Here is a 25,492-nt window from a genome sequence, read left to right on the forward strand (position 1 = left end):
TGTTTAGCAGAGTGATGGTGTTCGGGAAAAAACTGTCCTTGTGTCTAGTTGTTCTGGTGTGCAGTGCTCTAAAGCATCGTTTTGAGGGTAGGAGTTGAAACAGTTTATGTCTGGGATGTGAGGGGACTGTAAATATTTCACAATGGGGTGGGTAGCATAATGGAACACTAGTAATTGTTGCTGGTATGATCCTGACTTCCACCAACAATACCAACTCTTCCAAAATCTGCAATCCATGCATCTGGATGTTCAAACCATCTCCTTCTAATATGTACCCATACTGTACAGGTCGTCCTCGCCTTACGACCACAATTGAGCCCAACATTTCTGTTGCTAAGCAAGACAGTTGTTAAGTGAGCTTTGCTCCATTTTATGACCTTTCTTGCCACAGCTGTTAAGAGAATCCCTGCTCTTGTGAAATCAGTAACCCGGTTGTTAAGGGAATCTGGGTTTTCCCATTGACTTTCTTGGTCAAAAGGTTGCAAAAGGGGGACTCACGTGATTCCCCAAGACACGGCAACTGTCATAAATATGAACCAATGGCAAAGCAGCTGAAGTTTGATCACATGACCATGGGGATGCTGCAATGGTTGTAAATGTGAAGAATGATCATAATTCACTCTCTTCGATGCCGTCGTAACCTGTATCTAAGACAGATACTTCCAAACAAGGCTTTTATCTTGCAATCTCCAAGAATCACCTTGCAATCTCCAAGGATTTTAGGAAGGACAGCGGAGATACAACTTTCTATTGACATGATCGCGGTGTTCCAATCTCTTCAGGGGTTGCCACAAAGAAGAAGGAGCCAAGCTATTCTCCAAAGCCCCTGAGGGCAGGACAAGAAGCAATGGGTGGAAACTAATCAAGGAGAGAAGCAACCTAAAACTACGGAGAAATTTCCTGACAGTTAAATCAATCAATCAGTGGAACAACTTGCCCCCAGAAGGGTTTCCAGGATGTTGAGAGACTGAATTATAGTTGGGAAAAACGTTCTCCACTTTCGAGATGGACATTTCAAAGGATCTGCTTCTTTCCCTCGTGGTATCCTTAAATCAAAGCACGGGCTTTGATTTTGGCATCATGATTATTGGTGGGCAGGATCATTTCCCAAATTGCAAATTTAGGGACTAGCAAATCACAAATTTAGGGATTAGGGATGGGATGATAGCAGTATTCCAGTATTTGAGGGGCTGCCATAAAGAAGAGGGGGTCGACCTATTCTGCAGAGTATCAGAAGGCAAGACAAGAAGCAACAGATGGAAACTGATCGAGGAGAGAAGCAACCTCGAATTAAGGAGAAACTTCTTGACAGAACAATTAATCGATTTGCCTCCGGAAGTTGTAAATGCTCCAACAGTGGAAATCTTTAAGAAGAGATTGGACAACCATTTGTCTGAAATGGAATAGAAGGGGGTTGGACTAGAAGATCTCTAATCTCCCTTCAGATCTGTTATGCTGTTATTCTGCTTAAGCAGTTCCACGCTGCTTCTTCCACCATTTCTCTAATTTTTCACCTCCTTGGCAATCTGAAGATGTATGGACTTCAATTCTCAGCGTTCCCCAGCCATTTTCAGGAGAGAAATACACCAAAACTGTCATGTAAAATAGACTTTACATCTTTTCCTTTGGGCTCTTAATACTACTCAGTATTGATGTCTTCCCATCTTCACTCGAGAACTGTTGTGTGGGGGAAGAGCATAATGCTTGGGCAACGGCAAACCATTTTTTTCATTACAGCCTATGAACGAAACACTAGGAGACTTAGATGAACATTGGCAGCTAGTCCCCTGTTAGCCCTTCAAGGCAGCCTTGATGAGAAGCACAACTGGGAATGTTGGCTCTTTGTTGCAAGGTTACATGAACAGCATCTTGCAAGATTCAACTTATTTGTCCTCTCCTTCCCTTGTACTTTCCAGGAAACTAAGGAAATAGCTTTCCCCACCCTCCCTCCTTCTGTGAGCTGAGATAATCTTTTACCCACCTGTTGTCCAGTCTGCAGCCATTTCCACATACCATTCAATCCTCCATTTCTTAAATGCATGGCTTCCCTGGGTCTTCCCTGGGACAGAAGGCTAAATACCATTTCTCTCCATTCATCAAAGGTCTAGAACAGGGATCCCAAACCCCTGGTCTGTGGCATGCCAGAAACCAGGCCACACAAACAAGCAAAGCCCCATCTACAGAAATGCAGGCAGCACATGAAACCACTCCCCGCTCCGGTCCACGGAAAAATTCTCTCTCCACGGAACCGGGTCCCTGATGCCTGAAAGGTTGGAGACGGTTGGTCTAGAAAGGCACCACCACAAAAATGCCACCCAGTGTCTCTGCTTCCATAGGATGAGTTTAGCAGAGACTGGTGGGATCCTCCCACCACCTTCTCCCTTTGTCATCTGCCCCTACCAGGTGAAAATGATTTTATCAGGGGGTGGGACTGCTGGGGGTTTGCAGGGGTTCGGGAGAGCCCCTAACTAAGATTCTGTGCAGTTCAGAGAACCCCCAAATCCCACCCTGGCTGGCCCTGCCCACTCTGCCCCTCCCAGAAATCCCCACGTGGCCTGTTTTGGATGCAGGTAAGTGCAGGACGCGCATGGGGGCTCAGGAAGGGTGGAAAACGGGCCTCCTGGGAGTTCAGGAAGGCCGGAAATGGGCCTGTTTCTGGCTTCCACAGAGCCTCTGGAGCCCAGGGAGGCTGTTTCCGCCCTCCTGGGGGCTTGAGGAAAGCCTCCGGAGCCCGGGGAGGGCAAAAACACCCCCCTCCCTGCTGTGGTACAGGAGGCTGACTAGGCCACGCCCCCCCATGGCCACGCCCACCCAGCAACTGGGCAGAGAACCCATTGCTAAAATTTTTGAAGCCCACCCCTGATTTTATCTCCTCTCCTGAGGAATAGTGGGGATGCAGAGGCAGAAAGAGGAGACGATTTACAATCATCCCTTTCGGATGAACCATTCAAAGTTAGAACAGCACTGGGAAACAAAAGTGATTTACGGCAAGTATTTACACTTAAAACCATTGCAGCATCCCTGTGGTCATGTGATCAAAGCTGAGGTGCTTAGCAACCAGCATGCATTTACGACAATCGCAGCGTCCCAGGGTCGTGTGGTTGCCATGGGCAACCTTCCCAGCTGGCTTCCAACAAGCAAAGGGTCAGGATTCCAAGTAACAGACCCAATACAATCAAAACTCGGAGGCCTAGGAGTTCCTCAAAGGACAGATTGATTAGCAGGGGTGGGATTCCACCAGTTCAGACCTCTTCGGGTGAACCAGATGTTAAATTTTCATCTGGTTCGCCGAACCAGTATTTGAACTGACGAGCTGGCCTCACCCAACCTGCCCCTCCCCTCTCAGGAGTCTCCACACGGCCCATTTTCAATGCAGGTAAGTGCGCGATCTCCACGGACGCTCTGGAGGGAGAAAAATGGGCTTTCTGGAAGTACCGGCCTGGTTCCGGCTTCCCGAGAGCCTCCAGAGCCCGGGGGAGACCGTTTTTGCCCTCCCAAGGAAACCTCCAGACCCTTGGGAAAGTAGAAAAGAGCCCTCCTGGAAGTTCCAGTAGGCCACACCCATCATGGCCATGCCCACCCAGCAACTGGGCAGCGAACTGGTTGCTGGGATTTTTGAATCCCACCCGTTTATTAGGCATGTCATCTTGGCACATCTAGTGAAAACCCTACTCTAAAGGTCCCCTGGTTTTCCCCACCCAAATTAAAAGTCAAAGTTCTTCCGCCCTCTCCCCCAATCCCCATGTCCACCACATGGTCCAATCCAGCCACAGCCCCAACTCCAGTTGGGTTCAATCCATGCCTCCCCAATGCTGTTAAGAACATCCTTGGTTCCCCAGAGAAAAAAAATTATTTTGGCTACAAGCCCCCAGCTATCTATATTCCCCCCGCCCCATTCCCACAGGTCCAAGCAGCGTAGCTGTGGCAGCCCTGAAGATGCTCCAGAAATGGCTTCAGGGTTGACACAAAGTCAATGAGGATGGCTGGATTCACTGAACAACTGCAGCAATTCATATAACCACCAGAGCAAAACAAAACAAAAAGGTCAAAAAACCTGGGCACGATTCATTTAACAACTGCCTTGCTTAGCCACGGAAATCCTGGTACCAACCATGGTTAATTTGAGGACTACCTGTCGATGGATTGGGGGAGAGGCTGGCCTTGGGAGACGTTCGAGTGGAGAGAGAAAGGAAACGCGGCTCAATTTTTCAACCATGCAGTTAATGGGCCACTTCAAAGGCATCGTGGATAGCTCAGGAGGCTTTTTGGCTGAGGGATGCTGGATTGTTTATGTCTGAGAAGGAAGCGTGTGGCTCTCCAGGGCTAAGTACAATGAGGCTTATCGCAGGCAGAGTTAATTCGCATGCAGGCTGGATGATGTATGCAAGAGAGCCGATAAGACAACATGGTTAATTAACTGGAACCCAGATGAGCCTGGCGTCAGCAGAGACGCTGCGGCAGGAAAAGAGCAGTGGAAGTCAGCTTTGCATCAAGAGAGAGGGAGAGAAAGAAGAAAGAGAAAGAAAGAAGAAAGAGAGAAAGAGAAAGAAAGAAAGAAAGAAAGAAAGAAAGAAAGAAAGAAAGAAAGAAAGAAAGAAAGAAAGAAAGAAAGAAAAGAAAAAAGAAAAGGAAGAGGAAGGAAGGAAGGAAGGAAGGAAGGAAGGAAGGAAGGAAGGAAGGAAGGGGATTTGTTGTGGCTTCTAACAGAGCGTGAACTGCGGCATTCACACAACATCCTTCTCCTGTTTCTTAAACAATCTGACAAATTTTGCAATGATCGAAGCGGCACTCCTAGGAATGTTCACTGTTTCTAATTCAAGAGGAATGGCCAATATCTAAATCACGATCAGAAGATATTAGGGTTAGCTCTCACAAACATTTTCTCCGAATAAGTCAAGCAGAGGATCTGAAGCTTCAATATCTTCTGGTAAACCGAGTGTTTTTCGATGGCTCTGAGTTAGGCCCTCTTGTGTTTTAATCCAAGCTTTGTTACTCAATTCCCATGTCCCTTTTTCATTACTTGGAAACCTGACGCCTTTCTTGCTTTTGAAAATATAGGATTCCAGCCCTGTTTGAAGAAAATACTGCTTATTTCTGCTTATTTATGTAGGCACACCATATCAATTTCAAAATCAGGCAGTTTAGTACTAGACATTGCACATTAATAGTATATACATGATTACTCTGAAAAAAACAAATGAAATTAAAATTAACCAATTTTGGCAGATTGTGTGAAGGCACTTTCTAGGCTCATAAGTGATATAGTTTGGCTTGTTATGCAAATATCGCCAAAATACATACGTTCTTTATACAGTGATACCTTGGTACTCAACATTAATTGGTTCTGGGAGGTGCAAAGACTACCAAAAATGAAGAGTACCAAACAACTTTTTCCCATAAGCAATAATGTAGTGAGTCACAAGGCAGCCAACATGGACAAGTCCTCGCTTGTGCGTTGAGTATCAAACAAATGATGAGTACCAGAACATAATTTTCAGGTCAAAATGCACTGAGTACCAGATTCAATGAGTTTCAAAGCCGCTGAGTACCAAGGTACCACTGTATTTATAAAAGGGTTCTACGGTTGCTTTCTAATAGAGTTGGGTTAGAGCTCTCAACATCCTCTCTCAGCCCACTCAAGCTGAGAAGGAGGTGGGAGGGCTCAGCCAGTCTCTGCTAAATCCATCCTAAGGAAGCAAAGTGGTAGGGGGTGATGGGTGAGGAAAGGTGTTCCAAGCAAAGTCTTTTCTTGTCTTACTTCCAGGCTATAGTGTGTGTCTACTCAACACCGATGCTCAACACCCCTACAAGTTCTCCTCAAATGTTCTCCAGTAGCAGGGAAGAATTGGGTAAGGCTCAGAGAGAAAGCAAAGGTCTTCTCCACCTTGCATCCTGCATCCTGAAGCTCTAAGGAATCTTCTCTCCACTGTCCCTGCTCAGAAGGTATATTAGCTCTCCTAGCTGATCAATGGAGCAGATATACAATTTGCCACTTTTGGCATGGGATGGATAGTTGGATGGCTAGATTCCATCCATCCATCGCTAAATTCATCCCCTGACACTTCTTATAGAAGATGAACTCAAACTGCAGTACCAGAAAAGATCCCTTGGCCAGAGATCATGGACAGAAGGAGCAAGAAACCAGTATACCTTCTCCCGTTGAAGAGCCTGAATAAACAGGTCAGGCAAACATGAGCACAGCTGTCCTTCAGACCTCTAGCTCAATCAGCAGAGGCCAGGAAGAACAAGAGACAGAATTGGAAGCCTATTTTCCTAACTCAAAGGTGGCTTCAAACTTCAAATCCCAGGGATGCAAATTGGAAGTAAGGGCCCCTGCCTTAACATTTGAACACCAAATGCAATTGTTTGGAAATAATGCTTTGGTTTTAGTCTTCTTCCAACCCAGTCCTGCAAAACTCCCAGCATGTAAGAGAGGGAAACACCTCCTTGGAGGAAAACCTCACTATTTTTGAACTACAGAAACAGGATCCCAGATGGATCTGGACAAACAGGAGGTCTGTCTCCTTTGGAGTGATCAATAAATGCTAAGATATTTCTTTCTGTCACATCCAGAGGATGGGATGAGCAAAGCTCTAGGGGCCTCTGCAGGGAGCAAGGAGCAGACCAAGTGCTTGGTATTTAAGCCATACCAAGGAACAGAATATATAAATAACAGATTGCTCCTAGAGGCAGCATGCGGTCTTCCTGTCCTCAGGGATGTGGAGGGGAGCTATCGATTTTTTTTCTCTCCTTCCCTGGTGGGGAATATCTTAGCATGTTTAATGGCCACTAGAAGGAAACCTGTCAGAAAAGAATGATGTGATATGTCTGTCAAAATCTTCCAAACAGCCAGAGTCTGATTTCAGTCATGATGTTCCATCATGGACACCACTTCTCCCTTCCCTAATGGACAGCAATATTCTGGCTCACAGGTAGATTCATGCCAGGCAGTTCCTCTACCATGCAGATGTTTGATTTCATTGGCAGAAGCAACAGGGGAACTCTGTATGAAAGAACAGCTACGATTCTCGCAGGCTTATAGCAATAGCACGTAGACTTATATACTGCTTCACAGTGCTTCACAGCCCTCTTTAAGCAGTGTATAGAGTCAACCTATGCCCCCCAACAATCTGGGTCCTCAGTTTACCCACTTCGGGAGGATGGAAGGCTGAGTCAACCTTGAGCCTGGTGAGATCTGAACTGCTAAATTGCAGGCAGCTGGCAGGTAGCAGAAGTAGCCTGCAGTACCACACTCTGACCACTGCGCCATGGTGGCTCATTATAACTTATTTTCAGTGAGGGCTACTATGCTGAAGGACTTGAACTTACTATCTATCTATCTATCTATCTATCTATCTATCTATCTATCTGTCTGATTTATATGCCTGCCCATCTCACAATTCAAGGTAACTGTGAGCAGCTTACAGTGTGAATATTTACAAGATGGTTATCATTAAGGTTCTTTGACAACACTGTTTTTTCAAAAGACAAACTGGTACCCTTTATAAAAAGATGGGCTGCAGCATCCAACACCCACAGTCTCCAGCTGATTGGGCTACACAACCCATCATTCACTGCCATCAACAAATTTGACTGTGGAATCACTCTCAAGGATATTAGCTTAGGAAAGGCTGCTGAGGGGCAGGAAATGGGGGAGGTGAGAGAGAAGGTGTTAATTTGGTACTTTATTAGGCAATACAACCAGTGTACAAATCAAATTATAAGATAGCCCAAAGCAGTGCAAGCAGGAACATTGCTGAACACCTGGTGAATCTCACATTCTGACATTGCAAAAAAAAACCAAAAAAACACAACCTGATTTGTGCATTACCCGATTTTCCAAGCAGATACTGAAACCTCATGCTTATGTGATGCAGCTGAAGAAACAGAGTCCTACGCCACAACATCACAAATAACACAAAAACATTATCTCTCTTCCTCCAAAGACTAACTCTGTATCCCTAAAAGCATACTAGAGGAACAGTGGCACTAAAGTGGCACTAAAGTGGAAGGTGTTGCCATCCATTGAGGAACATTCACCAAATGTTAAACCAGCTATACAAATTTGATTTAACTCAAATCTGTGTCCAGAATGAAACTAAGTCTTGTCCTCTTAGAAATAATTCTGCCACATCTCTGCTTTAATAAGCCTTATTCTGGTTTTAATTCTGTCCTAGTTTGGCCTGACTTGAGAACTTCAAGAAAATTAACTTAATGGTACAAGAGGCAAAGCTGGTTTGTTCACAGGTACAGCGCTGTGAGCATTTTCAGGACCATGGATAGCTCATGGCAGATAATCATGCTTGAACTAATTCTAAGAGCTGTTGGATCAGCTCCTGTCCAAGCTCAACCAGTATATCAAGACTAAAAAGCCAGCCCCAATGCCATCCCATCTTGCTAATGAGTTGATTTAAATATCTTCTGATCTTTTCTGCATGGCTGGAAAATCACAGGAACTATGGAAAAAAAATCTGAACCTGAAGAGAAAACTATGGCCTCAGGCTTTGAAGGCATAGAGAGGTGCTGTGAGTTTCCCTTGAATAAAGTTACCCTTTAGTTCCCCAGAGCCCGTGTCTTGGCAATTAAGGGTGAATTACTCCAGATCCTACTGAACACCCAGTTCTAGCAGCCTCAGCCAACAATGTCCCCGGTGTAGAACACTGGAAGTTGTAGATCAAATCCCAGGGCCAATGCAAAATACCAAATGGTGCAGCCTTATGGGTTCTAAAGTATTAATAACACCAATCGACAAACAGGCCAGAAATGCTACTGCTTAATAAGTGTCCTTATATCATTTATAATATTTCTTTTGGCAAAACGTTTTAAAATTGTCCTTAACACTAGATGTTCTCAAGTCATAGCTTTGCTCAGACTTTTTTGAATCACACCACCAATGCTCTAATATAATTTCTTATTTCTTATTCATGATTGTTTCTTCTTTCTTGGATGAACTCCTTGGAGAAGACCTCACAAAATTTCTCAAGCATTATAGAGTTCCCACTAGAGCAGTTTTTATCTTCAGACCTGGTGCACGCACGTGGTTTTGGGCCTTTTAAGTCAGTCATTGACAAGAAGTAAGGTTTCCGTCAATGAGCCATCTAAGGGCACTTCCTGGGCCTTTCCTGATCAATATTTTTCTTCATCTCCTCCTGCCTAGAAGAACGGATTATGTTGCGGGTAGGGCTTTCCTCTCTGAGGCTTCAATCCTAATGTCACCTACCCACCAAGGTAGCTTAGGAGTTGGATCTATTTCATGTTGCCAAAAAAATGACTGGAAAGCAGGACAAAGACTTAATTGGCTGCTCAATTATTTTGTACTGTATATTTGGATGTTGCAAGTAGCCCTCAATTTATGACCACTTAGTGACTGTTTGAGGGCACAATAGTGGTAAAAAGGATGACCTTGGACCAGTCCTTGCACTAAACGTCCATCACAGCATCCCTGTAGTCACATGATCACAATTCGGGCTCTTGGCAACTGGCATGGACTTACAGCAGTTGCTGAATCCCAGTGTCATGTGATCAGCATTTATAATTTACCCAGCCAGCTTTTGACAGCAAAGTCATTGGAGGATGCTGGATTTTCGTAACTATCACACAGCAAAAAATGTTGTAAAATTGGATGTGTGTGTGTGTGGTAATTGATGACTCACTTACCAACTGTATCACTTAGCAATGGAAATTCCGGTCCCAATTGTGGCTCATAAGTCGAAGACTACTTGTAATAAAAAGATAGTAATGTAAAATAATATAAAAATGTAATAATAGAAAACTGATCGTTAACTGTGTGCCATTTAAATATCAGTACTCTGATCAATTATCAGAGAAAGCAAATTTATCTATACAGTTTGCGCTCGACTTCTGAACATAATTGAGGCCAAAATTTCTGTTGCTAAGCAAGACAGGTGAGTTGTGCCTCATTTGATGACCGGTCGTTAAGCGAATCATTGAAGTTGTTAAACAAATCATGTTGTCATTAAGGCAATCTGGCTTCCCTCATTGACTTTGCTTGTCAGAAACTAGGAAGGTTGCAAATGACCATTCCAGATCTCGGGATGCTGCAACCATCATCAATACATGTTGGTTGCCAAGCACCGAAAGTATGATAATGTGACTGCAAGGATGCCGCAACGGTCATAAGTGTGAACATGGATCATGTTACTTTTTTTCAGTGACTTCATTGTGACTTGGAATGGTCATTAAAAGAATGGCTAGGAGTCAAGGACTATTTGTATGTAAGGCTTTAAATTCTGAATAGTATTTTATCTGTTTCCTTAAGGCAGCAGGCTAGAAAGCAGTAGGCCATGAGTTCAAGTCCCACCTTATCGCTGCAAAAGCTGGCTGGATAACTTTGGGCCAATCATCAGACTTGTGAGTTCCAGTCCCACCTTAGGGATGAAAACCAGTTAGGTGAATTTGGACCACTCACACTCCCTCCGCCCAACCTACCACACAGGATTGTTGTGGGGAAAATAGGAAGGAGTTCTATGTAAGTTTGAGTTATTTATAAAGTACTAAAGGTGGAAAACGAAAGAAGGAAGGAAGGAAGAAAGGAAGGAAGGAAAGAAGGAAGGAAAGAAAGAAAGAAAGAAAGAAAGAAAGAAAGAAAGAAAGAAAGAAAGAAAGAAAGAAAGAAAGAAAGAAAGAAAGAAAGAAAGAAAGAAAGAAAGAAAGAAAGAAAGAAAAGGAGGGAGGAAGGAAGGAAGGAAGGAAGGTAGGAAGGAAGGAAGGAAAGAAAGAAAGAAAGAAAGAAAGAAAGAAAGAAAGAAAGAAAGAAAGAAAGAAAGAAAAGAAAGGAGACAAAGAAAGAAGAGAAAGAATGAGAAAGAAAGACAGAAAGAAAGGAGGAAGGAAGAAAAGAAAAAGGAAAGGAAGACAAAGAAAGAAGGAAGGAAAGAAAGAGAGGGAGAAACAAGGAGAGAGAGGAAGGAAGGAAGGAAGGAAGGAAGGAAGGAAGGAAGAACAACCCTTGTACCTCACGTAACATTACCTCCATTTGGGGGAAGCCCTCCTCCAGATGGTATCAACCCAATACCAATTTTCAGCTGCCTGTTTTTACTTAATTCTACTTAAAAACCACAAGCCACCCAATCAGAGTGGTAAAGCCTCTGACAGTCTAAAGGTGCCCAATTTTGGAATTGTTCACAAAACCCTCCAAAGGTGTTTCAATCATCCCTGTTCCTTCAGCACACCTTGGCTTGCCTTCTGCAGTTGCCAAGAAACAATAAAGCAAACACCAACCCCCGGCTGCAAAAAGAAAAGAAAAGGGCTGTTCTCCTAGCCCTCCCCAACCTGCCCTACCCCTCCCATCATAAAAACCCAGCAACGTTGGCATCTTTGGAATGACTCTGCCTCTCACCTGAGGCACTTTGGGGAGGTGGTCTGCCTCCAGGAAGGAGGAGACCCTTCTAAAACTGCCCCAGTCCCCTCGAATCTCAACCTCATTAGCCACTTAGAAATACACAACACACACTCCCCGCCCACAAACTGCCAGCTCCCAAGAAATCCCCCCCCCTCAACAATACACACACACTGATGTCCAGCCAGTGATGCCAATTTTAAGCTGGGGTTCCCCTTAATTGTCCTACGTGGGGAAGGGGGCAACTGCTTATGGCAATGAATCATTTCCAAATGGGCCCAGGCAGAGGGAAGATATTGCACCTGCCTCTCCCGTGACCTTTGCTCTCTAGCTGCCAATCACCACCATGGCAAGTTGCCAGGGAAACTGAGACATCTCTCCCTCCCCCGCACCTTCCTCCCCCCCCCTCTCCATCCAGAGTGCATGAATGGCCTTGGAGGAGCAATTATCTATATTCGCTTCTCTGCCTTTGTTATGGGGCAAGGCGGTTGGGGGCAGGTTTTATTCACTGGAGGGAACTGAAACAAAAAACAGCCTCTTCAGAGTCCCTGAGGGTGTGTGTGTGTGTGAGAGAGAGAGAGAGAGAAAGAAAGAGCATGAGAGAGAGAGAGTGTGCATGAGAGAGGGGGGGGCATGAGAGAGAGAGAGAGAGAGAGAGAGAGCGCATAAGAGAGAAAGAAAAATATCAACTCCATGGTGAATCCAGCATCTTCCTGGCGACTGCTTTTTTAAGCAAGGGTCTCTCTCCAAACATGTTTCCAAAACAGATTGTACCCATAAAAGAACCACATTGTGTACAAAAGAACACAAGCCACAACATGGGAGCGGGAGAGGGGCTGAAAGCCTCACAATTTTTCAGGAAGTTGCTGAAAGGCGTCGAGCTGCTAAGGATGGAGATCAGCAGACATCTTGACAAGAGAGCATTCTGTATATAATTGTGGAAAAACAACTGTCCTGGATGCACCTAAACATCTGTCGGGCTACTGTAACATAGAATGTTTTTTTAATTATGACTTTTTCTTTCTTTAACATCCATAAGTACCTGGTGAACAATGTCATGTCTAGGTCAATATATATCATAAACAATTCTGATAAAGCTATTGCCATTTAAATATACATCATCGTAATTTTTCAACTTCTAAGATTTGTGTATACCTAGCAATTATAATATGTTCTATTATATTTCAATATACATAATACTATTTTCCCAATTTCTATTTTCTACTTCTTTTTTCTAAGACAATAAAACAACCACCATGTTAAACATCTGTCAGGGTAATGTAACGTAGAAAATTATGGTTCCATATAACTCCCAGCCGCTTTAGAAATTGTCACATTGTGTGTATGTGTGTGTGTGTGTGTGTGTGTGTACATATATATATATATAGTGTGACATGTAAATATATATATTTGGAGCAGGACAAATTTGGAACAGATTAACAAGCATCTTCTCTATACAGGTAGTCCTTGATTTACAACAGTTCATATTGTGACCAAAGTTCACAATGGCCATAATTCACATGCTTGGCCACTGACTCGTATTTATGACAGTTGCAGTGTCCCTGGGGTCATGTGATCCCCTTTTGCATCCTTCTGACAAGTAAAGTCAATACGGAAGCCAGATCCACTTGTTACTAGATTAACAGAAATAAACAGATTAACAGATAATCAGAATTGGGAGGGACCCTGTAGGTCATCTAGTCCAACCCCCCATCCAAGAGGGAGACCCTAACCCTACTAACTTACAACTGCAGTGATTCACTTAACAACTGTGGCAAGAAAGGTGGTAAAATGGGGCCCACTCACTTAACAAGCATCTCACTTAACAACAGAAATTTGGGGCTGAACTGTGGTCGTAAGGCAAGGACTACCTGTGCACTGACTATAATCATGTGGATTGAAATATTCAAGTCCAGAAATTGAACAACCCAGCATTTGCTTTCAAGCCCTTTGCCTGATGCTGATGGTGCAAAGGAATAGCGACCTTGAGGTCAGAAAGAGCATCGGCCCATTTCCATCGCTATGCAAGACAGTTGTAAAGTGAGTCGTGCCTGATTTTGCCATGCTTGTTAAGTGAATCACTGCAGCTGTTAAGTGACTCACACAAGATTAAGTGAACCCAGCTTGTCAGAAGCCATCTAGGAAAAGTCATAAATGGATGCTGCAACTTGGATGCTGCATCCTTCGTAAATATACAGCCATAGTGCCAGGATAGTGATTTAAGTGCTGACCAACTGCTGCAATGATGCAATGGCGGGAATGAGTCAGCAAGGTTTTTGGCTGTTATCCCTTTAAGAGCCTGTTCTTCCCTACTGTAATTGCTGCTTCTTTGACCTCTGTAATTGCCTATAGTATGCGTATGCATAGTATATATTCTTTTTTAGATAAAAACCACTATTTATTACAAACCTCTGTTTGCTGTTATTGCTCCTGGGTTGTCTCACGTAGTAAAGCTGTGCACACTCTGATACATAGCACTAGCACTTATTTATATACTGCTTCACAACGCTTTACAGCCCTCTCTAAATGGTTTTACAGAGTCAGCCTCTTGCCCCCAACAATCCGGGTCCTCATTTTACCCACCTCGGAAGGACCCACCTGAATCAACCTGAAGCCGGTCAGGATCAAACTGCGGACAGCCACCAAAGAGTTAACCTGCAATACTGCATTCTAACTACTGCGCCACTATGGCCACCAATATATGTTGGTTGCCCAAATGCCTGAATTTTGCTCATGTGACCTATTGCTGTGATAGTCATCAGTGCGAGGACTGGTCGTAAGGTACTTTTTTTCAATGCTATTGTAATATTCTCTAAATGAATAATCGTAAGATAAGAACGGCTTGTATTTTGCTTGGCCTATGGAACTTGACCCTGTGTACATATTATTGCTGAACCAGCATCTGCGTATTATGAGAATTACAGTCCTAGACAGCTTGGCAGACAAGATTGGCCGAGAGTCCAGAGCACTTTAGGGCATTAGAGATTAAAAGCTATACTATTTTCTTTAAGCATAAGTAGCGGCTCCTGTAAAAATGAGGCCTGCATGAAAACGTGGCGTGCCAAGAACAATACCTTCCTGGCATAATTAGATTGCCACTTCAAACCTCTGTTGGTTAATGAGCCCCTGCAAGAAAAAACCTGAAGGCATTAAGATCTGTTTAGCCTTAAAAAGAGATTATTAAGAGGCAACATGTTAGCGAAAATACCTGAAGTATTGGCCTCCTCTAACAAGACTCCAGAGCATTGAATTCAAATCCCATGGGAAATGAAGAAGAAAAGGGTTTGACTTAGCTCTTATAAAAACTTCTTTAATATCCAAACAATTCAGCAGTGAACCAGTTTGGTGCCTTGGTTAAAGGCACCAGGCTAGAACCTGGGAGTCCATGCATTCTAGTCCTTCCTTGGCCACCTGGATGGCTTTGAACCAGTCCACCCATCTCTCTCTCAGCTCTAGGAAGAATATTTCTAATAATCGTCACTAAGAAAATTGCACAGACTTCAGTAAATATTGACTCAATCACTCACATACAGAGAAACAAACTGATTAAAAATAAATTTATGTATTTCAGGGGGGAAACTGTTTATATTTGTATTTAACTGGGACACGAACAGGATTGGCAAACCCATAGCCTACTTAATTGTGGACTTGCAGGATTCAGTTTTAATCTGGAAAAGATCTACGCTGTTTTAAATTAAATACTCTCCCCTGGTCAACCATGTCGGGCAAACATGGAAGAGAGAGTTAACTTCTTCCTGCGGGCAGAGAAATGTAGATACAGAGCAATCCTGCAAAAATGGGGCTTTTCTAGGTATCCTGCCTCTACTGTTATTTTTTATCTCTACCCCTCTGGCCACATGGGAGGACTGAACATTGGAGAAGTAAGATGGGTAAGGAGACTTTGCGTTGCTGGTAACAGTTGAATCGTTGTACATGCTTAACCCCGGCAATTAAAATACTGTGGCAGCTGAGATCCTAACAAAGAGGCTTCATTTGCTTGGGACAGCTGTGATCATGCATCCCCAGTCCATGAAGTTATTTTCTGCAGAAGCGCTGCTAACTGGGCCAGATGTGGAATATGAGAAGATAATCACCATAACTATGTAGTTTAGCTCCTAACTCTAACAATCTTAAGAGTCCAACAATCCAACAATAAACAAACTCCAGGTTTAGGAATACATTAGGCCATCCTAACGGAACTACAACCCAGGTGTGTGGAGCACACATTTTCCGTGAAGAAAGCCCCAGGTTTCAGTAGTGACAACTCCAATTAAGAGTTCTTAGATGGGAAGCCAGGGGGCATGATGGCTCTGGCGTTAAAGATACTGAGTTTATCAGTTAGAAAGCTGACCGCCTGGGTTTGAGACCCGAATGCTATGTGATGGAGGGAGTTCCCATTACTTGCCTCAGCTGCTGCCCACCTTGCAGTTTGAAAGCATACAAATGCGAGTAGATAAATAGGTATCACTTGGGTGGGAAGGTAACAGCATTCTGTGCACCTTGGTGTATAGTCATGCTGGCCACAGGACCATGGAAGTGTCTTTGGACAACAGTGGCTCCCTTGGCTAAAAAATGGAAATAAGCACCACCCCCTAAAGTTGGACACAACTGGGCAGGAGGCACCTTTATCTCTACCTTTACCTTTAGATGGAAATTCATAGCTAGGAACCTAGGCCTTACAAAGTTAACGCCAATAAGAGTCAACTGTAATCATATCAAAAGCAGCACCATAGTCCAAGACCTCAATCTCCTGTCCCCCATCTATCCATAATTCTCCTATACCTGTTCATACATTGCCTTGGATCTTAAAGCAGATTCCAGTTGTTCTGCTCCGATTGTGTAGATGGCCGAGCGATACTGTGTGCCAAAGTCTTCATACTGCTTCATTCCTGGGGGAAATGAGACCACAACAAGGCATGTTATCAGACAGAAGATGACCAAACTGATTCATATTGTCCCACTTCAACCTTAGTAATAAACAGTTGCAGGGGGAAAAACTGTTATTATCCTTGAGTATTTCCATTTTATCCATTTCATTAATGGAAAGAGACAGAAATTGTAGTGTAGAAGATAGATCAGTGGTCTGACTGCATAGAAAAATAACTTTTTTTTTTATTCTGAGGTTCCTCCCATATTTAGGGACTAGGATTTCAAAGATCATCTAATTTTGATTTTGGTATCCATATCCAATATTTCTTTCCTGGGAAAATATCCGTGACCACTAAGTTCAGAATGGCAATTTCCAAAGTGGCAACATACGTAGTTCATATACTTGCTAGTATGACTTATAAGTATGATTTCAGCAAAAATGCCAAGTTTTCTCCAAGAATTAAATATCAAAGACAAAAGATATCCTATGGCATTTACAGAAGAAAACATTCTGGATCAATAAACTCTTGAATTTGCTGAACCCTGATCCAGAAAATGTTTCCCGAGAATAAGATACCACAGGACTTCACTGCTTTGATCACTGCAAAAGCAGAGGTGGGTATTCAGCAGGTTTGACTAGTTCTGGAGAACCAGTAGTAGAAATTTGGAGTAGTTCGGAGAACCGGCAATACCACCTCTGATTGGCTCCATCCCCATCTATTCTCCACTTCCCGAGTCCCAGCTGATCAGCTGGGTCTCCTTTTGTTTCCCTGCACAGGAGAATGGAGCTGGAAAGCAGGATAGTGGGGTGGGGAGGGAAGGGGGATTTTGCAGTATCCCTTCTGTGCTATCCAGACAGTATATAGGTAATGGGAATTGAGATAGTTAAGTTAGAATTGGGAGCTGTCCCCGTAAGGGAATGCCTCATGGTAAATGTAGTTAATACATCCTGGGGAATGTAGTTCATGTCATGTGGTCACATCTGTAATCCTGATTGGTCACTGAATTGACCCTTGGTTGGGTTGGGGGAGGTTCCTTCACTCTTGCCTGGACCCCAGCAGAGTGCTAGTGCCTCACCCCCCTTGTTCCTTCGTTATGGGATGAAAAGATCACTACTCTTTCACATTATGAAGATGACTATGCAAAGACTTGGACGTTGAGATGAATCTCGACATAACCGTGAGCTATATTTGAGGATGCCGGGTGAACCAATAAAGAAACTTTGTACAGAAGCCTTTGTAGAGTTTAATCTGCCTGCTTTTATATTCAGATAGTGATTAAAGGACAGAACACTTCCCCTGCCAGCCCACCAAGCCACACCCATCAAGCCATGCCACGCCCACCAAGCCACGCCCACAGAACTGGTAGTAAAAAGTTTTGAATCCCACCACTGTGCAAAAGGTGAACATCTAAAAGGGAATCTGCACTTTACAATAATATGCAAAAACTTCAAGAGCAAATATAAAAATATAAGTAGTCCTCAACTTACAACATTCATTTAGTGACTATTCAAAGTTAGAACGGCACTGAAAAAAGTGACATGATTGTTTTTCACGCTTATAACTATTGCAGCAGCCCCAGGGTTAGGTGATCAAAATTCAGGTGCTTGGCAACTGACTCATATTTATGACGGTTGCAGTATTCCAGGGGTCATGTGATCCCCTTTTGCGACTTTCTGAGAAGCAAAGTTAATGAGGGAGCCAGAATCACTAAACAACCCTGTGACTAATTTAACAACTGCAGCGCTTCACTTAACAACGGGGGCAAGAAAGGTCATTAAAATGGGGCAGAACTCACTTAACAACTCTCTCACTTAGCAATGGAAATGTTGGGCTCAATTGTGGTCAAAAGTCAAGGACTTACACGTAAAACAGGAATAGCAATAGCACTTAGACTTATACACCGCTTTATAGTGCTTTACAGCCCTTTCTAAGCAGTTTTTACAGAGTCATCCTTTTGCCCCCAACTATCTGGGTCCTCATTTGACCCACCTCAGAAGGATGGAGTCAACCTTGAGCCTGGTGGGATTCGATCTGCCAAATTTCAGGCAGCCGGCAGTCAGCAGAAGTAGCTTGCATTACTGCACTCTGACCACTGTGCCACTGAGGAATCATACTAATGCAACAGAAGAGGTAATATTATAACCACCAGCGTCATTCACTCATAAGCCCAGATGGTCCATCCTCAGAATCCCTTTACTATCAGTGGATGAGTCTTAAATCTTAATCCCGATTTGAGGACAGTGATGGAAAAAGCCTGTCTGAAGAGGAGCTCTTAGTAATATGTGGGTGAGAAGAGTTGGTTTCCCTTCTCAACCAGCTGGATGCCAGGGAAGGAACGGACTCTCCTGTCAGCTGCCATCACTGAGGGCTTATAATATGTATGTCATCGTTCCAAGTAACAACCTCCAGAGAAAAAGACTCTGAGAATATCATCTTCCCAAAGATCCATTTTATGAGAGATGTTATATTGTCACATCTGGGGAAAACCCGAATCACTGTGCATGTGCGCGTGATTCCCTGCTGCTGCCCTTTTACCTGCACTGCGCCTCCCAGCTGATTTTTGACCTATTTGAGGCCTTTTTCAGACTGCCAGAGGCTTGAGGGATGCATCTGCAGGCTTTGCAGGCCAAAAAACGGGCCCGTTTCGTCACTTCAGGTATTTCCAGAAATACAGGAAGTGATGAAACAGGCCTATTTTTCGGCCTGCAAAGCCTGCGGGGGCATCCCTCAAGCCTCTGGCAGGCCGAAAAAGTCCCGAAAATCAGCTGGGAGGCACGCGCAGTGAGGTGAGTTTGCCTGGGGCTCGTGTGCCCGCACAAATGGCTCTGCATGCCATCACGGGTCTAGATTATTGAAGAGAAGGACTGGAAGTGGGGACATGATAGCAGTCTTCCAGTACTTGAGGGGTTGTCACAGAGAAGAGGGGATTGACTTATTCTCCAAAGTACCAGAGGGCAGAACAAGAAATAATAGGTGGAAGCTTGTTAAAAAAAGATTCAACCTAGAAGTAAGGAGAAATTTTCTGACAGTGAGAATAATTAACCCGTAGAATAGCTGGTCTCCTAGGACTGTGGGTGCTCCATCACTGAAGGTTTTCAAAGATAGACTAGACAGCCATCTGAGTGGGATGCTGTAAGCTTTCTGCCTTCAGCAGGGGGTTGGACTAGAAGACCTCTGAGGTCCCTTGCAGCCTTATGATTCTATATTCTATAAAGGTCCTTTGAAATGAGGTCAGTTGCTCTACTCATGAACCTATGAGTTAAGGTTACGAAATTTGAGCCTTAAAAAGGTGAAGGTAAAGGTAAATATTCCCCTCGCACATATGTGCTAGTCGTTTCTGGCTCTAGGGGGTGCTGTTCATCTCCGTTACAAAGCCGAAGAGCCAGCACTGTCCAAAGACCACTGTCTCCGTGGTCATGTGGCTGGCATGACTAAATGCCGAAGGCGCATGGAATGCTGTTACCTTCCCACCAAAGGGGTCCCTATTTTTCTACTTGCATTTTTTATGTGCTTTCGAACTGCCAGGTTGACAGAAGCTGGGACAAGTAACGGGAGCTCACTCCATTACGCAGTGCTAGGGATTCGAACCGCCAAACTGCCAACCTTTCTGATCGACAAACTCAGTGACCGTAAGGAAAATAAAAAATAAAATAAAAATATAATAAAAATAAAAAGCCACACAAGGTTAAATATGAACACAACCAGCCCAAATGGGAGAACGCTACAAAGTCCCAGGACTGTAGGCTAGACCAGTACCCAATTCCTGGTCCGTGGACTGGCACACGCCCACGGCATGCCAACGTCCAGATTCCGCAAACAACTGAAGTCCCATTCGTGGGATGCAGACAAAACCACACCCCCTCCAGTCTGTGGAAAAACTTTTCTCCATGATGGGACCAATCCCTGGTGCCCAAAAGGTTGGGTGCCACTGGACTACAGAGTCCAGATGTAAACAGCAGCATGTAGCAGCTGCCAAAAAAGCCAACACAATTCTAGGCTGCATAAACAGAGGGATAGAATCAAGAGCACGTGAAGTGTTAGTACCACTTGATGGTAAGGCCATACTTGGAATACGGCATTCAGTTTTGGTCGCTACGATGTAAAAAAGATGTTGAGGCTCTAGAAAGAGTGCAGAGAAGAGCAACCAAGATGATTAGGGGACTGGAGGCTAAAACATATGAAGAACAGTTGCAGGAACTGGGTATGTCTATAGTTTAATGAAAAGAAGGACTAGGGGAGGCATGATAGCAGTGATCTGATATCTCAGGGGCTGCCACAAAGAAGAACGAGTCAAGCTATTCTCCAAAGCTATACTTCCAAACAAGGCTTTTATCTTGCAATCTCCAAGAATCACCTTGCAATCTCCAAGGATTTTAGGAAGGACAGCAAAGATGGAACCATGCTATTCTCCAAAGCAGCTGAAGGCAGGACAAGAAGCAAAGGGGGGAGACTGATCAGGGAGAGAAGCAACCCAGAACTAAGGAGAAATTTCCTGATAGTTAGAACAATTAATCAGTGGAACGACTCGCCTCCAGAAGTTGTAGGTGGTCCATCACTGGAGGTTTTTAAGAAGAAATTGGACAGCCACTTGTCTGAAATGGTATAAGCAGAGGTGGTATATTCAGCAGGTTCCGACCAGTTCTGGAGAACCGGTAGTGGAAATTTTGAGTTGTTCGGAGAACCAGCAAATCCCACCTCTGACTGGCCCCGTCCCCATTGATTCTCTGCCTCCCATTGAGTCCCAGCTGATCGGAGAACGGAGCTGGAAAGCAGGTTAATGGGATGGGAGCATTCACAACTTGACTCCAGAAGTTGTGAATGCTCCAACACTGGAAGTTTTTTTTTAAAAGAGGTTGGATAACCCATTGGTCTGAAATGGTGTAGGGTTTCCTGTCTAAGCAGGGGGCTGGACTAGAAGACCTCCAAGGTCCCTTCCAACTCTTGTTATTCTCTTCTATTCTAAACCAAAAAGCTCAGGAGAAGGCAGTGGCAAACCCATTTCTTAATTATGGCAAAGAAAAATAAAATTGCCTGGATGTAGCCATGTAAGTCACCCGGGGGGTGGGGGGTGGGTGGGGTGGGGGTGTCAAGCTTGACTTCAAGGAAATCTCATCTCTTTCTTTTGTGCCTGACAATGTCACGAAGGGAGAGCAATGATCCTCCGCTCTGAGGCATCTCTTCTTTTGAAATCTAGCACACAATGACTGTGTGTGTGTGAGGGGGAGCGGGGCTGACTTCCTCCCTCCCCACGTGCTCACTTCCCTAATATCTACACCAGCCACGTTACTCATTAAAACACAAACACACCATTACACACCCAGAGGAGGGCCCAGCCGGCAACACACAGAGAATGCTAATTTCCTCATTAAAATTACACTTCATTACAAAAATGCTCGGTCTTCCTAAGGCCTTCCACCAGCCCCCCCCCGCCCGCCCCCTTGTTGCTCAGTGTTGACGTGAGGTGGGTTACAAACAGCCCTCCGCTTCCTCTGGTTATTAAAAAAAAACAAAGGGGAGGGGGGAAAACATTAGAAATACCCAGTCCCCTACCCCTTCTTTACAACTGAATTCTCAGCAGAGCTTCTTCCCCTTTTGTGGCCTTGGTGGGCCGGGGAAGTGGGAGAAGCCATTTAAAAAGGAGTCCTTGAAAGAGATACAGTAGCCTGAAAAATGAGGTTGCCTTACAAAAACCAAGAGGAGTATGTGTGATTCCTGAAGAGAGAAAAACAAAACAAACAAACCTCCGTCTCAGGAGTCAGGAGTGAGTTAGGCCGGAGGAAATTAGATATTCTTTGGCTGGAACCATCAAATGACTCAGCAAACGAATGGGGGAAAAAGAAACGGCACGAAGAAGAAGAAGACGGTTAACTCCACTCAAGGAGCTGTACAGGGTTTTCAATCATTCGTTTTAGTGACAATACCGTAACGGCATTGGGGGAAAAAAAGTGACTTATGGCCATTTTTCACCCTTATGACCGGAGAGGCATTACCCATGGTCACGTGATCAACATTTGGGCAAACGGCATGTGTTTATGATGGTTTTAGTCAGTGGTAGGATTGAAAAAAAATTGTACTACCAGTTCTGTGGGCGTGGCTTGGTGGGGTGCCATGGTTTGGTGAGTGTGGCTTGGTGAGCGTGGCAAGGGAAGAAGATTACTGCAAAATCCCCATTCCCTCCCCACCCCACTAACCTACTTTCCAGTTCCGTTCTCCTGTGCAGGGCAACCAAAGAAGACCCAGCCAATCAGCTGGGACTCAATGGGAGGAAGAGAAGAGATGGGGGCAGGGCAGTAGTGGGATCCATTTTTTTTAACTACCGGTTCTGTGGACCTGGTTTGGTGGGCGTGGCAGGGGAAGGATACTGTAAACTCTCCATTCCCTCCCCACTCCTGAGGGACGGTTACCGCAGAATCTCTATTCCCTCCCCACCCCACTAACCTGCTTTCCAGCTCCATTCTCCTATTCAGGGCAACCAAAGGATAGATGGGGGCGGGGCCCAGTCAGAGGTGGGATTGGCCGGTTCTCTGAACCAATCACAATGTCCGCTACAAGTTCCCCAGAACTGGTCAGAATGGTCAGAATTGCTGAATACCACCTCTGGTTGCAGTATCACAGGGTCATCCAATACTCTTTTGCGACCCTCAGACAAGCAAAGTCAACGGGGAAGCCAGATTCACTTAACAACCGTGTTACTAACATGTTACACTTAATAACCAGGTTACAGCAGTGGTGATTCACTTAACAACTGGGGCAAGAAAGGTTCACAAAGGAGGGAAGCACTCACTAAAAATTTTGGGCTGAATTGTGGTCATAAACCGAGGATTACCTGTATTCAAAATACCCAAGCAGCTTTCCCTTCAGGCATGACATCTCTGTAGAACTGTGTCTCTGCAGCATTAGAGATGTTCAGGCTAACCAGAAGCAAGCAATTTTTAGTCTCTAAAGCTTCCCATCCTTAGCCCACCTCGCTCAATTTAACATACTCCGCATGCAGGTAGAACAAGAAATCCTTTTTTATCAGGAGAACAATCTTGATTATTAGGACTGAATCTGACTTTTCCGATGGGAATTCAATATTTTGGGGGAATACAATACAGATTTCACATGTCTGCCTTTCCAAAACGGTGGGAAGTCATGACATTGATTTTCAGCAACAGAAAAACTTACTGGTGAAATTGGAGGGAACTCCACCACAAGAGAATTATTTTCAGAGTATGGGTTTAATACACCCATAAACTGACCAAGCTTAAATGAAACAGGCCTTTGATCGGTCCAGGTGCAGCAGTGTTTAAAACAGTGTTTAAGCATCTAAAAATATATTAGAATCCTATTAATATAAAATCATAGAACTAAGAAAGGCAAAACCCCATCAATAGGTTCAAAAGACATGAGAAAATTGAGAATCAAATATGAAAAGACAGCAAGAATGTACTATAGTGTGCAAACACACATAGTCATCACATACTAAATTATGTTCTTCCTTCTTCAGTACATTGTTATAGCAGTCTTGTTTCCTATAAGTCAGTCTACAATTCTTCCTTCCCAGCCACCATGGCTGTTGATAATCTATAAATTACAGTCTTCCATAATTGATCTGGGTGGTTGAAGAATCATAGGGGCTGTAATCCAAGAAACTGCAGGGTACCGTAGAAGCAAAGCTGCCTCAGGATTACTTGCAAACATAATTCCTCTTGATTTGCTAGAGCGGTGTTTCTCAACCATGGCAACTTGAAGAAGTGTGGACTTCAACTCCCAGAATTCTGGGAGTTGGGGAAGGTTATCTTATGTAGTTCCATATAAAATAGGTCTTTGAAGAATTCTGGGAATTTAAGTCCTTTCCTGACCCTAGATTTTACCTTGGGTTGGATCGTGATTCTCCCAGAAAAATCGGAGGAGCTTTTCATAGCTGATCTTCTGTGGGTCAAACACTACACGGACCACCTCCGCATGTCCCGTCATCCCTAGAAACAGAATGGAGAGAATCACCCAATGAGAGCTTCTTTTTTGAGCTTTGCAGTTGTTACAACTGGAAATCCGCCCAGTTGTTGAGCCTTCTGTCTTGCAAATTAAATTCTATGCTACAGAAGCATAGGTCATCCTTGAGCTATGAACATTCATTTAGCAGCCATATGAATTTACAGCAGCACTGGAAAAAGAGACTTACAGACATTCAGTTCTTGACGGAAGTGGTATTTAGCTGGTTCTGACCAGTTCTGGAGAACCGGTAGCAGAAATTTTGAGTAGTTCGGAGAACTGGCAAATACCATCTCTGACTGGCCCCGCCCCCATCTATTCTCCGCCTCCCATTGAGTCCCAGCTGATTGGCTGGGTCTTTTTTGGTTGCCCTGCACAGGAGAACGGAGCTGGAAAGCAGGTTTAGTGGGCTGGGGAGGGAATGGGGATTTTGCAGTATCCTCCCCCTGCCATGCCCACCAAGCCACACCATGCCCACCAAGCCACGCCCACAGGACCGGTAGTAAAAAAATATGAATCCCACCACTGATTAGTTTCCATCCATTCCTGCTGCTGCCTTGGAAAATAGCTTGACGTCCCCACCCGCCCTTCTTTGTGGCAGCCCCTCAAATATTGGAACACTGCTATCATGTCATCAAGCAGACCACCAGCTACTTCTTGGCATGCTTCCCGAAGCAGATAATATTCATACCTCAGTTTAAGAGCAGCACTGCAGGGGTTAATCCAGAGCCTTCATCCCGCTTGGAAACACTTGACACATTCCCATTAGATTAATATCTCCTGTCTAAAGGAGGAATTTCTCCTTTCACTGCTGAATCCTCATTCCCCCCGTGGAGTTTGAAATTCTCATCAGAGATGTATTCCCCTGGAGCGGTTTCTAGTTAATTTTGCTCAAGCAAGCCCGCTGACCCTCCTATGGTAATTAGGAGGGGAGAAAGGAAGGAAGGAGGAGGAGGAGGGAAGGGGTGACGTTCAATTCCACCGGCAACCAGGCAAGAAGCTGGTGAACATGCCATGCCTGCTGTGCTGGGCCCCGCTGCAGACCAGGAGAACAGGGCAGAGACGGGATGAACAGGCAGTATAAAAGAGAGACTGGCAGTGATTGAATAGGGTGAGAAGCAGGGGTGGGAATCTTGTACCGGCTGGCTTTCCTGCTACAAGAGAAGCAAAGAGGACAGGTGACCGAGCCCTGTTTGGGTCTCCCAACCACAATGCAGTGGAAGCGAGTAAGGCCATGTAGTTCTTGTCCCTCCACCCCACCCAGAGGTGGCATTCAGCAGGTTCTGAC

General features: G+C 44.4%; 1 protein-coding gene across 9 annotated transcripts in view; it reads right to left on the reverse strand.

Moving 5' to 3' along the window:
• The window catches only part of LOC113437475 (mitochondrial peptide methionine sulfoxide reductase-like), an 82,860-nt gene that overhangs the window by 39,016 nt on the left and 18,352 nt on the right, over positions 1-25,492 (reverse strand). For 8 of the 9 annotated variants that reach the window (XM_087939737.1, XM_087939738.1, XM_026702489.2 and 5 more), the window contains 2 exons: positions 24,087-24,191; positions 16,142-16,248 (listed from right to left, as the gene is read on the reverse strand). In XM_087939737.1, coding sequence (XP_087795863.1) covers positions 16,142-16,248; positions 24,087-24,191 — 212 coding nt within the window. Of the gene's footprint in view, positions 1-12,208; positions 12,285-16,141; positions 16,249-24,086; positions 24,192-25,492 lie in introns of all 9 variants that reach the window. The other variant, XM_087939739.1, reaches the window with a different exon arrangement.

The sequence above is a fragment of the Pseudonaja textilis genome, chromosome 10, assembly GCF_049901715.1.
Source record: "Pseudonaja textilis isolate UNSWEBS1 chromosome 10, rPseTex1.2, whole genome shotgun sequence".
NCBI classification, from domain to species: Eukaryota; Metazoa; Chordata; class Lepidosauria; order Squamata; family Elapidae; genus Pseudonaja; species Pseudonaja textilis.